The sequence below is a fragment of the Pezoporus wallicus genome, unplaced genomic scaffold (assembly GCF_028554395.1).
Source record: "Pezoporus wallicus isolate ANWC-B61680 ecotype Strahan unplaced genomic scaffold, APGP_CSIRO_Pwel_v1 contig_4722, whole genome shotgun sequence".
In the NCBI taxonomy this organism is placed as follows: Eukaryota; Metazoa; Chordata; class Aves; order Psittaciformes; family Psittacidae; genus Pezoporus; species Pezoporus wallicus.
In genome coordinates this window covers 1,393,557-1,410,804 of record NW_026641840.1, presented here as the reverse complement: position 1 = coordinate 1,410,804, position 17,248 = coordinate 1,393,557, and the positions used below count along the sequence as shown (strand labels likewise).

The 17,248-nt window shown below is 45.0% G+C and overlaps 1 protein-coding gene across 2 annotated transcripts in view; it reads right to left on the bottom strand.

The window, feature by feature from the left end:
* Positions 1–17,248, bottom strand: part of EXOC4 (exocyst complex component 4) — a 393,664-nt gene that overhangs the window by 327,264 nt on the left and 49,152 nt on the right. For both annotated transcript variants that reach the window (XM_057425605.1, XM_057425606.1), the window contains exons 5-6: positions 16,727–16,836; positions 6,202–6,445 (exon numbers count right to left, since the gene is read on the bottom strand). In XM_057425605.1, the coding sequence (XP_057281588.1) occupies positions 6,202–6,445; positions 16,727–16,836 (354 nt within the window). The remainder of the gene's footprint in view (positions 1–6,201; positions 6,446–16,726; positions 16,837–17,248) is intronic.

Below are 17,248 nucleotides of genomic sequence, written 5' to 3'. Positions count from 1 at the left end.
GGGCTTTGGACAAGGACCTGTAGGGACAGGCCAAGGGGAATGGCTTTAACCTGCCAGAGGGGAGACTGAGATGAGCTCTTAGGCAGAAGCTCTTCCCTGTGAGGGTGCTGAGGCGCTGGCACAGGGTGCCCAGAGAAGCTGTGGCTGCCCCATCCCTGGCAGTGTTCAAGACCAGGTTGGACACAGGGGCTTGGAGCAAGCTGCTCTAGTGGAAGGTGTCCCTGCCCGTGGCAGGGGTTGGAACTGGATGATCTTAAGGTCCTTTCCAACCCAAACCATTCTGGGATTCTATGACTTACCTGTACAAACAGAATACAAGATATTCATTCTGAATTATGAAATGAATAGTATGGCAAGTTTTAAACACATGAAGTATCACAAACCTAAACCGTAAAGCGTCATCAACTGTGTCAGTTATCAAGATTTCACTACTATATGGAAGGTACTACAGCTCTAACCCCATCTCAATGTGGTTACTTTACCTGCTCCTATGGCTTCCTTACTGCCCAATTACTGTTATTAATGGACCTTTACAAATTCCTGAATATCCTGTGATAAGGCAATGACTCAACAGGTTTTATTATGTGAGAATGGAAAAATCCTGATGGAGTTCACTGCCGTTTAATGAGCAATTCAAGTACACACGCAACCCCAACAAAATGTGAGGATAACACTTCCCAAATCCATATGTTAGGCACTTCTAGCTCTGACAGACAGTCTCCATCACATTTCACTGCAGCAGCTTAGGAGTTACCACATGCTTGCTGTGTCTACCCATCACAAGTTGCTATCCCCAGAGCAGGACAGAAGATCTAGAGCAGAACTGGACTTGCACCCACGCTGTAACCATCACGCTTCAGGCTCCTGTGTTAGTTAACCATCACTAATGAGATGTGTGTTCACACCTCAGCCACTTCATCTCAGAGTGCTGAGTATCTGCAAGCATCCACTTCCTGCAGCAGTTGATTATCTGGAGTAATTAAGAAGCTGTTGCACATTTGCTGCTGTTACCACCAGGCAGTAAGACTGGCCTCAGAGGATGCTGTGGTTAAAACCATCTACCTCAGTCTAGAGCAGTCCTGGACTGAACTTCTAGTCTGCAAAGGACAGAAACTGGCTATTGTTTGAATCACTATCAACTTACTGTGTCTCATTCATAGACTACAACTTTATGTATAAAGATATACATGCACAGCAATCTCCTGAGGATCTCACATGGGCCTCTCACAACCTCCCTGGGCAACCCATTCCAGTGCCTCACCACCCTAACAGGAAAGAACTTCTGCTTTATACCCTGTCTAAACTTCCCCTGTTTAAGTTTGAACCCGTTACCCCTCGTCCTGTCACTACAGTCCCTAATGAACTGTCGCTCCCCAGCATCCTCATAGGCCCCCTTCAGACCTTAAGATCATCCAGTTCCAAACTCCTGCCATGGGCCACCTGGCCTTGAACACTGCCAGGAAAGAACCCATACTGGAAGGCTGCTATGTGGAATTTGGATAGACCAGGAATTTCATGTTGGAGGCACAGACTTGCTTGAAATAACAGAAGAGATAACATTATGGGAACAAATACATTATATACCACTAAGACAATCTAAGAGGGCCAGCCCAACTTCTTCTACCATCCCCTTACAAACACCACATCAGTTTTCTTACACCTCCTTGCTGCCTCAGGGAAGTGCAATTTTGTAGCACCAAACAAGCTGGAATTTTGGACAAATTCATTCCTGTTGTGCCTAGATAAGCCTGACCTCGCATTATCAGCTTCAGCAGTATTTTAGTAATAGCTCCCTACACTGAATTACTCAGTTTTCAATTCCAATGTCTTCCTAACCCAGCGTGATAGACATGAAATCCCCCTGACCCACATTCTTCAGGGGCCCTAACTACCACCCCATTACATTTCCTCTTCTCAAGTAATGTAGTATCTCCACATCTCCCTATTTTCCACATTAGCCAGCTCCTCTTAGCTTAATTTTCTTTGCTCTAAAAGTCTGTCAGGTCATTTTTGACACAAGGTGACCCAAGACACAGACAGCCAACGAGACGAAACAGCAGCAAACCATCTGGCCTAGATTTTATGCAGATGGGGTTGCAACACAGAAAAAGACCTAAGGAGAACACATACAGCGAGTGACAGGAGACTGGCTGGGGCAATTTGTCAAAGCAATCTCATCACCCCTTCACCCAGAAACATGGCAAAGTGTGGAGAGACAGTGACACACGCCCAGCAGCAGCTCCTGTTGTCTGGACAATAAGGGAGAATGAGTTGATGCAGAGTGACTGCTGACACCTGAATGAGGTCAGCGATGACAACTCATGCATTTGAGCAGCAGTAACATCCTCTGCCTGCTCTGAGAGCTGGTGGGGGTATAATTTGGCTTTGTTTTAACGCATCAAGATGAGGGAAAAGTCTGGAAGTGGATGATGAACATGAAGGGGAAAAGCGTATTGAATCCAACAGGGTGTAGTAGCAAAATTGTTAATACCCTCTAGAAGAGTTTGGGTTGGAAATGACCTTTAAAAGCCATCTAGTCCATTCCCCCCTGCAACCCTAAGCGCATCTTCAATGTATCCCTAGCAAAACCTTGTCCTATAAATCTGACCCTCAAGCAGGCATGTGTCCAGATCGGTATTATTCTGCAGTCAAATCTCTTCCATAATTCAGAAGGTTCATGTATCAATACTCCAAGCTAACACACCATGGCCTCACAAGCCAAAATACACATCTCTAAACATGAAGGTAAGAGACATGCTGTAATGAGCCGCTGAGGATAACCCCAGGGGCAATTCCTACTTTTAAGCCCTTTTCCACAAACTCATTCCAAGCACAGACTCCTAAAAACTTAGACTTTTACAGAAGTCCACTTAAAGCTGAGGTCAGTGCAACCGGGAGAGATTCAAGGATAGTTTCCAGAATTATCTTCTACCCATGAAAAGGAAATATCCAGAACCTATTCCTGCTCTTTATTGGGTTTCATTATCTTTACATCATTCACATTTCAAAGTGGTAAGTGCATGTTAGTAAGGAGGATTTAAATTCATAGCAAAGTATCTCACAGCCAAAGACATGCCACCTTGTGAGGCCTGTCCTAAGTCTCACCCCACATGCCTGCATCCATGTTGTGTGTTTTAAGGAAAATACAGGATCGGGTGTATCACAGTGGCATGCCAATCCTTCCTGTGTCACCCCACTGGTCACAAATAAACTGATGCCATTATATGGAGGTCCTTCACAGGGTTAGTGTCATCTTCATTAAGTGAGCCTTTCCAGCATCACACCAGCTCTGCTGAGCCACTATGTGGAGTGCTCAAGCCAAAGGGCAAGGACAACACAGCAGGATGGAATGGGCCATGTGTTATCAACACTGCAATCATTGGTCTGCTACACAACATCTGGTACAGCATGGACCAGACCTGCTCCTGGCAGGCTCACAGGGGCTACAGGACTTCCAGGTGAGAAAACAGACTTTATGGAGCTCTGAGGAGGTGACCTAAGAGCCTGTTGGCTCTAGGAAGAGAGCACCCAGAGGCGTGCGACGAACATCATTACACTGAGATCCCATTGCTTTGGTCACAACCAAAAAACATCCTGATCTGATAAATTTGGGGGCAATTAATGATGATTTTATACACAAAGGTGGCCACAAAATCTGATATGGAAAAGCTTATTATGTAAAGAAGCAAAAGACAGATTTTAAAACGGAAGAATGAGATCAGCAGCTCTTCAGACTCAGTGGCTGTTGTTAGAGCTGCAACTTTCCTAGCCAGGTTCTAGAGAGTATTTCGCTCTTGTAGAATGAGATGGTTCTATATAATCGTTACGTGGGGTCTCAAAAGGAATTACACCAGAACCTCCACAAGATTATCAACCCCATCCTCAAGTGGAGGGAAACACCACCCTCTCCATACAGAAAAGGTAAGAGCCACCCAGAGAAGCTGTGGCTGCCCCATCCCTGGCAGTGTTCAAGGCCAGGTTGGACACAGGGGCTTGGAGCAAGCTGCTCTAGTGGAAGGGGTCCCTGCCCGTGGCAGGAGGTTGGAACTGGTTGAGCTTTAAGGTCCTTTCCAACCAAAACCACTCTGGGATTCTATGATATAACTTGTTCTGTACATACTGAATGAGCCACAGGGAACTTGTCCAGCAGAAGGCCTCAAACCCTTCAGACCCATCATCCTATTAAGTCATTTTATTTGCCAGAAGTGGGAATTTGTATGGATAACCTTTAAAGTACAGTAGCTGAACACAGGCACTAAGCTCAGCCACAGATTAAGAGGCATCCAAGTGAGACAAGCTTTAAGGTGAAGCAAAAAACATTCCACTCCCAGAAACCTGAGGTCAAGCACACACTGTGGCTGACAGCCTAATGAATAGGTAAGCAGTTTCGGGTGCTGCATCATGCTCACATCTGGGGTCTCACAGAGCTCTCTTGAAATAGCAGGACCTTGTTGTTCACATTGATTTGCTTCCTGACAGCAGGAAAGTCACTGGGATTTGATTTAAAACTGAAGCTAATTTAAGGGGCGGTGTACTTTCCCTTACTATAATTTATTCCTTTCAATATAAATGAATGCAACTGCTTGCTGTAAACTTCACATGTGATTTAGATTTAGAATCAGGTCTAATTATCTCTTTATTCAACAAGAAGTCAAGACACTCTCCAGAGCTCTACAATATCAGCATCTTAAAGGCTCACAAACTCCTATTAAACACATGCCAAAAGCCATTAAACTTTTCTGTCCCTTTCTCAACCCTCTGGGCAGGTTCATGTCATTAAGATTTGATCTGACCCAATTTATCCATTTCAGTGGACAATCAGGTAGTCATACAGCCTCTCAAGACTGATTCAGAAGTGTATCAAGTATATGCTACGCTCCTTCTTGGCACCAAAATCCTGCCTTCTGCTTGTTGTAATTTCACCAAGGTATCAGCACAGCAACTCTATGAGTTCTTCAAACGTAATTGTTTCCACAGCAATGAGAATGAGAGGAATTAAAAAGGAAGTCTTTATCAAGCTAATGTTTTCCTTGGGAGTCATTTTCCACTACAAATATTACATGTAATGAATGAAGATACACATTTTTGGTTGCGTTTTTCTCTTTCCACCATTCATTCCCTTTGGACAGTGATCATTCCAACGTGCAGTATCACAGATGAATATTTCAGGTAGAAGTGACAGCTAGTCCTTATGGAGTCCTATTTTCCAAGCAACAGATCTAGTGAATCCTGAAGAATGGCAGAACAGTTCCCTGTTGGCTTCCACACCTCACCATTAATGTAAATGGGCTGCAAACCAACCAGAAACTTGGGCAGATATTTATTGATGTAGTTAGTTCCTTACATGATTCCAAAGTTCTGCACCTGCGTCAGTTTAATTGGACTCTGATATATTTGAACTAACTCGGCTGAATCTTCCCTTAAAATCATGTTACTCACGAACTTAAGACTGTATTTGACATCAGCACCAGTGTAAAGCCACAACGGAGTGCAACACAAGATGACAGTATTTGTTTTGGCACAAGTGTTCTTTACACCACAGGTACGAGCACTCTGAGGCAGCATTAAAATTCAAGCTGTTGTAAAGACACTTAACATGCAAGGTCAGGTTAAAATATAAATAAAATCAAGTACTTAACATAATGTATCTCTTGCTAGTTAAATAATGCTGCCTTCTACTGCGCTTCCCTTTCAGACCTGCATTCCAGCATCTGTTTAGCTAAAAGATTCTCTTCTAGGGCCAAGTGGAGCAGGAAGCATCTCCCTTTCCCACATCTTTAGCTAAGAAGCAACAATGCCTCCCCTTTCTGAATGCACACCCTGAATTCCCAAGCCTTCACTGTGAGGGTGGTGAGGCACTGGAAAGGGTTGCCCAAGGAAGCTGTGAGTGCTCTGCCCCTTGCAGTGTTCAAGTCCAGGTAGGACAGAGTCATGGATGACATGGTTTAGCATGATGTGTCCCTGCCCATGGCAAGGAGTTGGAACCGGATGATCTTAATGTCCTTTCCAAGCCAAACCACTCTATGATTCTATGATTGTTTAAGATGCAAATCAACCTTTCAGAGAAACACAGGGATTTCTGGCAATGGTACCATTTCGTCTCTTTGCTACTACAAAATCATTACTTCAAATGGCCTTTAACAGCTACAGCACCCTTCCCAGACTTCTCTTTGCCAGGTCTGGTGGTTGCAATACCCTTACCTAGGCTGGTTTTCCTGGGAAACGTTCTCCCCTCTCTGGTAACCATTGTCTGCCACCTGGGTTGTGGAGCGCTTGACAATCTGCTTGAGTTCTTGTTCTAAGCGATCCTGGATGGCTTTCACCGTCTCTGGGATTTTCTTCAGCTTGGCCAGCCCTTTGATGAGTATTCCCATGAAGATAGTGCTGTTCTCCTCTGGATCCAGTTCTGCATCTTCTTTCATTTCCAGAAGGCTTGTGTCTCGCACTGGAATAGATTTACAAAGGCATAATCCAAGATTTCAACTATTAAACCCAACACTCAGCACCGTGCAGAAGCAGCATATCAACTCCTTTGCCTTCACAGAACTCCCACCACTTGGAACAACCAAGGAATAAACAAGGAAACCAGCAACACCCAGATTCTGGCTATTTCTGTTTGCTTGGGGGCTTCCCTATACATAAATACACCAGCCTGCACATTTGGTTGATGTAGGAGTGACAGCTCATGGTACAAGTTATGCATTAGGAAACAAAGGAAGTCTGGTGTAATTAAGCTAATCATAAATGAGATTTTTATACCACTACAAAACCCTTGAATGTGTTTCAAGGAGCTACAAGCCCTAAATTTCTAACCTAGCTGTTTTTCTTCACTCTGTGCTTCGCAAGAGAGGGGGTTTTGTTCTAAACAGTATCAAGCTTAACAGACTTCCAATGAATTCAGCAAAGTTTCCATTGCCAAAGTGAATGATTGTCTGATGTTATCCTATTCTGCTTTATTACGTCTGTCAAGAGGTTGATGAAGTAACTCAAATCTTTAAACAAGGCTTCTGGAAAGGAAAAGTGAGAAGAATTAGAGAGGATATTGTGGATACAGTCCTGAAGTAACAGGGATTGCACAGGGAGAAAATCTGTTGCTAAGAGACAAGGAAGAGGAAAGCAAGAGGCACTTTTAAGTATGTTCATTAAGCAACATTTCTTACTTTACAGATAACACCCAGCAACAACATAAGCATGTCCCTGTTAAAGACTGGGTGAAGCATTTAATAAACATCTTCAATCACTGATGTGAATAAAGTGTCTTCAAGACAAACTCAACTAATGGAAGGGCTACACTCACAGTGGCAGCACATGGACAAATGTGGTTGCGTTTTCTCCCTGCCCACCAAGCTAACCTTTATATATCCCAACTCTGCCCAAGAGATAACCATCAGAGGTGTCTGGGGCCTGGTGGCCCATGGCACTCAAATCAGGGGAGATAACACAACAGCCAAGGGCTAATCTGAACAATGTGTACCACTGCCACCAACCTTAAACCTGGTAAAGGTCCAACTCAGGCCACGTTCCTGCAGTCGGGACGTAAACATGACTATGAGTCAATGGGCTTACCCCATGAGCAGTGGACAACCCAGTGCCTGTGGAGCTCTCCTGCATGGCAGTGGGTTGCACATCAGGATCACCCCAGAGTAAGGACACCTCTAAAGGTTACTCCTTGAGGTTGAGAGATCCCTTGCTGCAACAGTGACTAGCATACATAAGTGATTAGCAACATGCTGAACTTTGAAATCTTAATTAAGGGGTATAAAGGATTGATTGCACATATATAATCCTTTAGACATAAACCATTGACCAAGACTGGGACTAAGTCTGGATCTACCTGCACTTAGACTCCTCTTTGAGACCAGTTTAGAACTCAAGGGTTTCTGAACCTCATGGGTCAATGGGAGAGTCTTGACAGCTTTGTTTGACCCTGTCCTCTATGCAGTCAATACTCAAGTGTTTCACCATCAGATCTTTTTAAATCACTGCCACATTTACTATCATATTAGTTTAATCACTATTTCATACAATAAACATATTGCTAACTTCTCTCTTTATGAGTGAAGCGCACCACTCCATCCACGACAACAAACAGCACTGAAGTACAGGGTTGAAGCTATGCCATCCACCACCCCAAATCCCTGCACACCAATTCAAACCCAACAACTGCTGGATGGTGACAGACGAGCCCTGTGGTTTCAACCTCTCAACAGATTTTTTTACTGAAATCAAAACTTCAGCAACCTGAAGGGATGTCAAAAGATCCACCAGAAGGGTTTCAATGACATGGCAGAAACGAGAAATGGCACAGCACAAGTTGCACCCAGCCCTGTAGCTCGCTGAAGTTGTGACACTCTAAACAGAAGAGCATCAGCACCCTCAAGTTACACAAGATCAGGAAAACAACAGCCCAAAGAGCCCAGATGGTGTAAACAGCACCATGATAAACACATAACACTTCCTGCAGTATCAGCTTACACCAACCTCCACAGCAAAGCCTTGGTTCAGTTTGAAAGAGACCTTAAAGCTCCTCCAGCTCCAACCCCTGCCACGGGCAGGGACACCTTCCACTACAGCAGCTTGCTCCAAGCCCCTGTGTCCAACCTGGCCTTGAACACTGCCAGGGATGGGGCAGCCACAGCTTCTCTGGGCACCCTGTGCCAGAGCCTCAGCACCCTCACAGGGAAGAGCTTCTGCCTAAGAACTCATCTCAGTCTCCCCTCTGGCAGGTTAAAGCCATTCCCCTTGGCCTGTCCCTGCAGGCCCTTGTGCAAAGCCCCTCTCCAAGGGATGATATCAGGTTTTAGTAATGAACACCAGGGCGTTCTGTGCTTTTTTCCTCTCTCACACTCACTTTTTCCTAATTAAATCCAGTCAAATTATGGGGTAAGCAACTGGAAATACCCAGAACACAGTGATTTTTTAGGAGAAACAAAGATGCACATATACTCCTGCTCAAAGCTCTCATCTATCACACCCCTTTCAACCCACAAGGCTGCAAATCACTTTGTGCTCTATGTACATGGGCTACCCGCTTTGGTAACGCTACGTGTTACTCTCAAAACACCACAGCATGGCAGGCACACACACAGAAAATGAGCTCTTTGCAACAAGGGCTGTGGAAAAGACAGTGCTGGAAATGTTAGAGGGAGAAAGGCTTTAACTTACTGTTTTTAAAAAGCCCAAATATCTTTTCTTCCTAGTTCAATGTGAGGATTTCACACTCTAAGCAACCTTTTTAGGGACAGGTCCCCATCATTACACTCCATCCCCTCTGTAAGCAGGCTGTAAATTATTCTTAATATCACACAATGCAATCCCAAGAGGGAGGAAACGCTGCCATATCCAAATGTGAGGCCAGCATTTAAGAGAACTAAAGGCAGCAATCTGGCTGAGAACTCTGCCAGCACATCAGATGTATGTGAAACTCTTCCATTTTCAAAAGAGCAAACCAATTTTGAACACCCTCAAATATCAAGACACAGATTTACATCTCTTACAAACAACAGCAAAGTGAATGGGTCAAAATCTAGGAGCAAGAAGCTTTGTTAGATCTGGTCTTTTGCTAGAACAGTGGGGACCAAGTTTCCTGCACATTGTGCCTATTAAACGGGCATCCTGGGTAGCTTTGGGGGCCCATTGATCCCCAAGATCTGACAAGATCCCAGCCCTGGGTAACTGAAGATGTTCTTTGCTTGTTTCTTCCCCGCTTCAAACATCCTCTTCTGTCATTTAATGTCATCAAGGATTTTCTGACCACAAAGCTTTGGCCCAGCAATGAGCCCCTCCTGTCCCCTACCTCTTAAAAAGGCATCAGAAGTAGACAGCATTGATACAGAAGTCCACCTTTAAAAGCGCAATCTCATTTGCCTTTCTCTGCAGGCAAAGGAGCTCCATGGGTGAAAGAAGATGTCCCTACATATCAGCTCCCAAAAATGAAAGCTATATGTGTATTTTCTCTTAAACTTATGAACAACTTTGTTATTCATTTGTATAAAGGCAAAAATCACAACACTCTCAGAACTTACTCCTGGGTTTGTTTCTTGGAGAGAAGGGGGGTCAGCAGAATGGCTACTCTGGACTTGTGGAAGGCAGACTTTGGCCTGTTTAGGGGCCCTTAGGGCCCTTGGGATACAGTCCTGAAGGGCAAAGGAACCCAGGAAGGAATTATTCAAGGTACAGGAGCAGCCATCCCCATGTGCTGAAAGATGAGCTGGCAGGGAAGAAACCTGGCCTGGCTGAACAGAGAGAACAGGCTGGAACTCAGGACAAAAGGAGAGTTTAAGACCTTTGAAAGAAGGGGCAAGCAATGCAGGAGGACTACTGGGATGTCATAAGGTTATGTAGGGAGAAAATGAGAAAGGCCAAAGCCCAACTCAAACTTCATTTGGCCACTGCTGCAAAAGATAATAAAGTATCTCTATAAATGCGTTAGGAACAAAAGGAGGGTGAAGGAAAATCTCCATCCTTCACAGGACGCATCCCTGGCAGTGTTCAAGGCCAGGCTGGACAGAGCCTTGGGTGACATGGTTTAGTGTGAGGTGTCCCTGCCCATGGCAGGGGGTTGGAACTAGATGATCTTAAGGTCCTTTCCAACCCTCACTATTCTATGATTCTATGGAGGGGGAAACCTTAGTGGCAAAGGGTGAGGTAAGGGCTGAGGTACTTAATGCCTTCTTTGCCTCACTTTTTAATAGTAAGACCAGCTGTTCTCCGAGTATCCACCCCCTAAGCTGGAAGACAGGGACAGGGAGCAGAATGAAGCCCTTATAATCCAAGGGGAAAATGAAATGTCTCCTGGTGTCCAAAGGAAACTTCTGTTTTGATTTGTGCCCACTGCTTCTGGCACTGGGCACCAGTGATCAGAACCTGGCTCCATCCTCTCTGCACCCTCCCTTCCAGGTAGAGACCCCTCTTGAGCTGCCTCTGCTCCAGGTTGCACAGTACCAGATCTCTCAGCCTTCCTAGCACAGATGCTCCAGACACTAAAAACACCATCATGACGCTTTGCTGGACTCTCTCCAGTACATCCATGTCTCTCCTGTACTGGGGAGCCCAGCACTGGAGCCAGCACCCCAGGTGTGGCTTCACCAGTGGCCAGCAGAGAGGAAAGATCACCTTGACCTGCTGGCAATACTTTGTCTAATGCAGCCCAGGACACCTCCAGCCCCTTTGCAACAAAGGCAATGTGTCATCTGCTCATTGTCAGCCAGGACCCCCAAGCTTGCTGCCAAGCTGCTTTCCAGCTCAGTGATCCCCAACACGTCCCAGTGCCTGTAAGAGGCAGGACTTTGCAATTCCTCTGGTTGAACTTTATGAGGTTCCTGTGAGCCCATTTCTCCAGCCTGTCTGGTTCCCTCTGCATGGCAGCAATACCCTCTGGCCTATCAACCAGTCTGGGGTCATCTGCAAACCTGCTGAGGGTACACTCTGCCCCATCACCCAGAGCAGTAAATAACACATTTACTGAATGACTGGTCCTACTGAACCCACTAGGACCCCACTAGTTACCAGCCTCCAAGTGCCATTGATCGTTGCCCTCCGCACCCAGCCATTCAGTCACTTTCTGAGTCACCCAACCTGCAAACCTGCTATTTTTCTGTTGGGATGGTACAGGAGACTGTGTCAAAGGCCTTACTGAAGAGCAAGCAGACAATATTCTCTGCTCTTCTCCTGTCCACCAAGCCACTTATTTCATCATGGAAGCTTATCAAGTTGGTCAAAGCACGAATTCTCCAGGGTGAAACCACTCCTGATCATTTTCTTGTTCTAATGATGTCCAAAAACTGCTTATGAAACAGAACATTTAAATATGGTTTCTCAAAAGCCATCAACAACCAAAAGGAGTGATGGTTTTGGCACGTTCTTTAATGAAACATGCAGCTACTCCCAAAACATCACCACTGAAGCAGCGCATCTGAAAACACACAACTCTTCAAGCAGACAAAAATCTGCCCTCAGTTTAAAGCATTTTAAGTTGAATATGTTCATCACTGATTCATCACCTAAGCAGTTAAAGGTGGAAACTTCCCCGCTTCTTGGTTTGCTGGTGCCCCATTAAAACACCTATTCCAATTGATGCTCTCTCATCTGTACAGTTGTGCCACTTCACAACAAAGAAACCCGCTGCAAGAAGCATTTTAATAGCTCTGGTCCGATGCCCAGAAAGGCCAATGGTGATAATTCATTTGAGCAAAGCAGCTAAAGAAAAGGCTTTAGGGTCTTGTTTTTCATGGCAATGAATGGTCAAAATCTGCTGCTCCTCATTACAGGAGATTTCATTAGCTGTGTGCTTTTATGGGCACCTAGTAAAACTTCATGTACTAGTGTCCAGGATTTATGTCCTTTCCGATTATACCATTTCAGCCTTCCAGCCTTCTAAAGAAAAGGAGGCAAGCTCAAAATGCCCCAAAGGCATAATTTAAGATGCGAAGAAACGTCACCTCCTCGTTTCTAATGCTGAATCCTTGTTCTGACCCATGCATGGAGACAGTGAGCCACAAATGGACAGTTACTGCAGACATGAGGCCTTTAAGGATTTTGGTCATTTTCTGTTCTGCTTTACTACCAAAGCTAGAAGAAAATGGGTCTCGGAGATCAATAACCTCAAAGCCTCAAGGCAAATCTCCTCTTTATAAAGCTGTTGTTCACACTGTTCAATCTATAGCTTTAAGGATGTTGGTCTTGCAAAAACAGAGGCATTTTGATTTGACATGGCCACTCTTTCAAACCCACTGCAAGAACATTTCATTCTGACAAAACTGGACAAAGCAACTCTGTCAGCCACGTTCAACCCCCTCCTGATACACACCAGCATGAAAACTGAGTCTCCAAATAAGAAAGCAAGTGCCTGATAGTCAAATATCCTACATTGGGACCATATATAGAAACCACGAATGAAATTATTCAGAGACAGAGAATCATAGAATCAATCAGGTTGGAAAAGCCCTTTAAGCTCATCCAGTCCAGCCATTCCCCAGCACTGCCAAGGCCACCACTAACCCATGGCACTGAGGCCTCGTCTCCACGCTGTGTGAACACTTGCAGGGACGGTGACTGCAGCCCTGCCCTGGGCAGCCTGTTCCAATGCCTGAACACCCTCTGGGGAAGGAATTGCTCCTAATATCCAGCCTATGCACTTATATTAGCTTTCATCACATGGATCTAAAACCTCCTTGATTTTCCCTTTCCTTCCCCAAACACACATGCAGATTACACGCATCAATGCTTAGCTTCAAGTCATGAGCCATGAGTGAGGCTCGGTGAGAGAAATCATGGTCCTGCAAAACCAGACAAGAGGCTTTCATGTCAGTTATGTGGCTGCAAACCCTTCTCTGCAGGAACAGATTTCCTCTCAAACATTCTAGGTGCTAAAACTTACCCTGAGATAAGAGCAAGCTCTGGTTTTTGTGTGGCATGACTGTGACAGCGGGAGAGAATCAACCTCACCTTCCCCCCAAGTCCTCAGCTGGGTTTGTGCAAATGCAAACCAGCTAAACCAGGAAAACTCTGGTTTAGGGAAAGCCTCATTTAATTCTTAGTACAAGGGACAGAGAAGCCACTAGTTGGGGTCTGATCCTCAGGTGAGGTGAACAGGAAAAGATTTCCCATTCCTATGGCTTCTACCAACTACTAAATCCTTCAAGCTTATCTAGCTTCATGGAATCCCAGACTGGTTTGGACTGGAAGGGAGCTTAAAGCTCATCCAATTCCAACCTCCCCTGGGCAGGGACACCTTCCACTAGAGCAGCTTGCTCCAAGCCCCTGGGTCCAACCTGGCCTTCAACACTGCCAGGGCTGGGGCAGCCACAGCTTCTCTGGGCACCCTGTACCAGCGCCTCAGCACCCTCACAGGGAAGAGCTTCTGCCTAAGAGCTCATCTCAATGCATCTGTTCAGCGTGTTTGAAGTGGAAGCAACTGTTAAAACAAGCAGGGTGCCACAAAGGCATTTTTACAGCCATATTTGAAACTGGACCTTAAAGCTCTTGGTTCCTGCAGGTATTTAGCAGAAATTCACAGGTCTTCACATGTTTTCACCTACACATACGCCCTTGTGTTTCTTAAGAACCAGAGCCCGAAGCAGGAACCATACTTGACCTTAGAAGCCACCACCCTGCTTGGATTTAGCAGCTGTATTTTTCTCTTTGAGCTCAGAAGGATGGGCCACTGAAGTATATTATCTGTTCAGCACAGAACTTATCCACACCATCAATGACAACGCTGTCATCACCTCAGCTCATCTTCTGTTGGATTTCCAAACAGTGTTCTCCAGAAAAGGGCACTTAGGGTTTGCTATGTACTGGGTGAGCACATTTTATAGTTCCAGGAAGAGCCTGGCAATGCAAGAACCTTCAGAGTACAGAAGGTTCAAGGAGAGAAACCTAATTTAGAAGGGAATTTATTTCTCTGAACTGGCATGAAAGGAAAACGTTAGTGGTGATGTGCCACAGCTGCAATCCTCAGGTGAACACGACCAAAGGGTTTGTTTAAGTGCAGCAGGAACAGCTTTAATTTCCTTATAAAGATTCTACAGCACAAGGTAACATCTCCTTTGGGAAGTGAATGCAGAAAGGACTCAATGTTGGCATCTCTGCTGGGCTGGGTTGAATGAGTCAGAGCATCATCGTGACACACATTAATATGCACGACCACTTCGTTTCATCAATAAAAAGCCAAAGAACTGAAATGACTCAAGGCAGAAACAGCTTTTGTTATGCAGACACATAAGTTATAAATTCTCTCATAGTCATGCAGTCCTGGAAAAGGCTTCTTTGAAATAGAATTACGGGGAAGAAATATCCATAAGTACATTGTGCACTTGAAACAAAACCATATGCATGCCTCATGCTGATCAAATGTTTCCTATTATAACCCACATCTTTCCCAGTCTGAGGGACACTTGCCCAGCACTCAATGATTCAGAGCATAGCAAGGAGCCAGGTAAGAGATATGCCAGTGTGTTGGGCATGAAGAGCAAGAAGAGATGTCCAGAAATGAGAGTTTTTAAGGCAGATTTTTAACTGAGTTGTACCAGTCTACCAGCTGAGGATGAAGCCATCGAAGTCTTTCTTCTTCAGACACCTGGACTGAAAGGAGTAGTGTAGTTTTCTGTACACAACCTAGTTCTTAGAGACCACTGCTGTGCTTCTTCCCTGCTGCTTGGACCCCAGAACCTTCATTCAAACACAGTATGCAATAACTGCTTCTTAGGACAAGGGATTTCAAACACCAACATTGCATCAAGCAAATCAAATTAGAATTTACCGATTTTTTTTCTGGTGGTTTATTTCCTCAGCTCCCCAGAATTCAATCATTGAATGGTCTCAGTTGGAAAGGACCTTCAGAACATACAGTTCCAACCCCCTTGCCACGGGCAGGGACACCTTCCACTAGAGCAGCTTGCTCCAAGCCCCTGGGTCCAACCTGGCCTTGAACACTGCCAGGGATGGGGCAGCCACAGCTTCTCTGGGCACCCTGTGCCAGCGCCTCAGCACCCTCACAGGGAAGAGCTTCTGCCTTATCTCCAACCTGAACTTCCCCTGTTTCACTTTGAACCCATCACCCCTTGTCCTATCACTACAGTCCCTGATGAAAAGCCCCTCTCCAGCATCCTTGTAGCCCCTTTCAGATACTGAAGGTGCTCTGAGGCCTTGTGAGCTTTAGCAAGAAACTGAAATTCTCACTGATGACAGGGAGAGAACAGGAATACTTGATTTCTTTCCCCAGGATTTTCACACTGTTGGTCTCTTCCAGGTTTCCACGACCAAGCTGCTGCTTGCAGCTTTGAAAGTTCACACTGGCATGTCACAAGTAACTCCTCACAAACCTCACATAGGTAGAAATACAGCCTCAGGCCCTGAGAGACCAGCAACCCTACAGGAGCAGAGCTAAATAACAAAAACACTACAAGAATGAAAGGTAAGAATAAGCTGAAGAAAGGCTCTAGGAGGCAAGAATTACAAGAAAAAAACAGAAACAAGATGACAGAAAAAGGACACAAGAATAAATAAGGATGAGAAGAAAAGATACTCTGCAGTTGAGGAATACTGAAACAGTAGATTTTGGAGAATGGGGCATAAATGCAGGTCACTTTTGTATTATTCCTCTTGTTAAACAAGGACAACCCCACTTATTAATCTACTGAAACAATACAAGGATTAAGTCCCTTTCTCTGCAGCACCTTCAAAGCCTCATACAAAAGCACTACTGAAACCTGAGTGTTTAATCCAGTGTTTGCTGTAGCAACAGGAACATGAAGATTGCCACCAGATTATCACTATGTATAGAAAGATCTTTAGTGGAAGTTTGGAAGTTCCCACAAGGAAAAGCTTTGACTTTTTGGCACCAACACAGCAAAAATATAGATATTTAGATATTCTACACACACTTGCCTACATTAAATAACGTAGATGAGATCTGTACAGCAACTGAGCTGACTGCACATCTCTCTTCTGCTCAAGATATGAAGAACATGATCAAAATCAGAACAGATGCAGAAAACTAAGTGTATTTAATTGAAGCTGATGGGGGGGATAAGAGGGGAAAACTACTTCCCAAGGGAAAAACACAGATATGGCCAAGTTCTGCCCCTGGACATGCCACCCATTCACTTTAGGACACTGCACAAAGCACTGCCTAACTTTCTGTCTCAGGATCTCCCATCAGCAGCCATCCATGAAGAAGGGAGGATGTGCCTACTATGAGGAATACATGTACAGAAATACTCACTGCTGGAGCTTCCAGGAGTACTGAACTGGGAAGTTTCCAGGAACTTTCGAGGTGTAGATAAGTTGGAAACATCCATAAGAGGTACAGGAGAGGCATCTTTCACAAGTGAACTGTGTGAGGGGAAAGAAAGCAAAGAGTTCATTATTTACAGTCTTAGTTCAACAACAAGTAATCCATTTATTCCTTCAGTTCATAAGCCTAGAGCAACAGATACACATAATAATTTTGATACATGAGGTTTACAACACCTAACTTAAAGCACAAGTCCACAGATAAATACAAGTGGGTGCCTGCAGGGCTTCTGCCAGCTACTTAACCCATCAAGCTTTTCTAGTCTCATAGAATCACAGGATGGTTTTGGTTGGAAGGGACCTTAAAGCTCATCCAGTTCCAAACCCCTGCTACGGGCAGGGACACCTCATACACCACAGCAGGTTGCTCCAAGCCCCGTCTGACCTGGACACAGGCCTCCTATGGACTTGCTTCAACAGCTCCATGTCCCTCTTGCGTTAGGGAACCCAG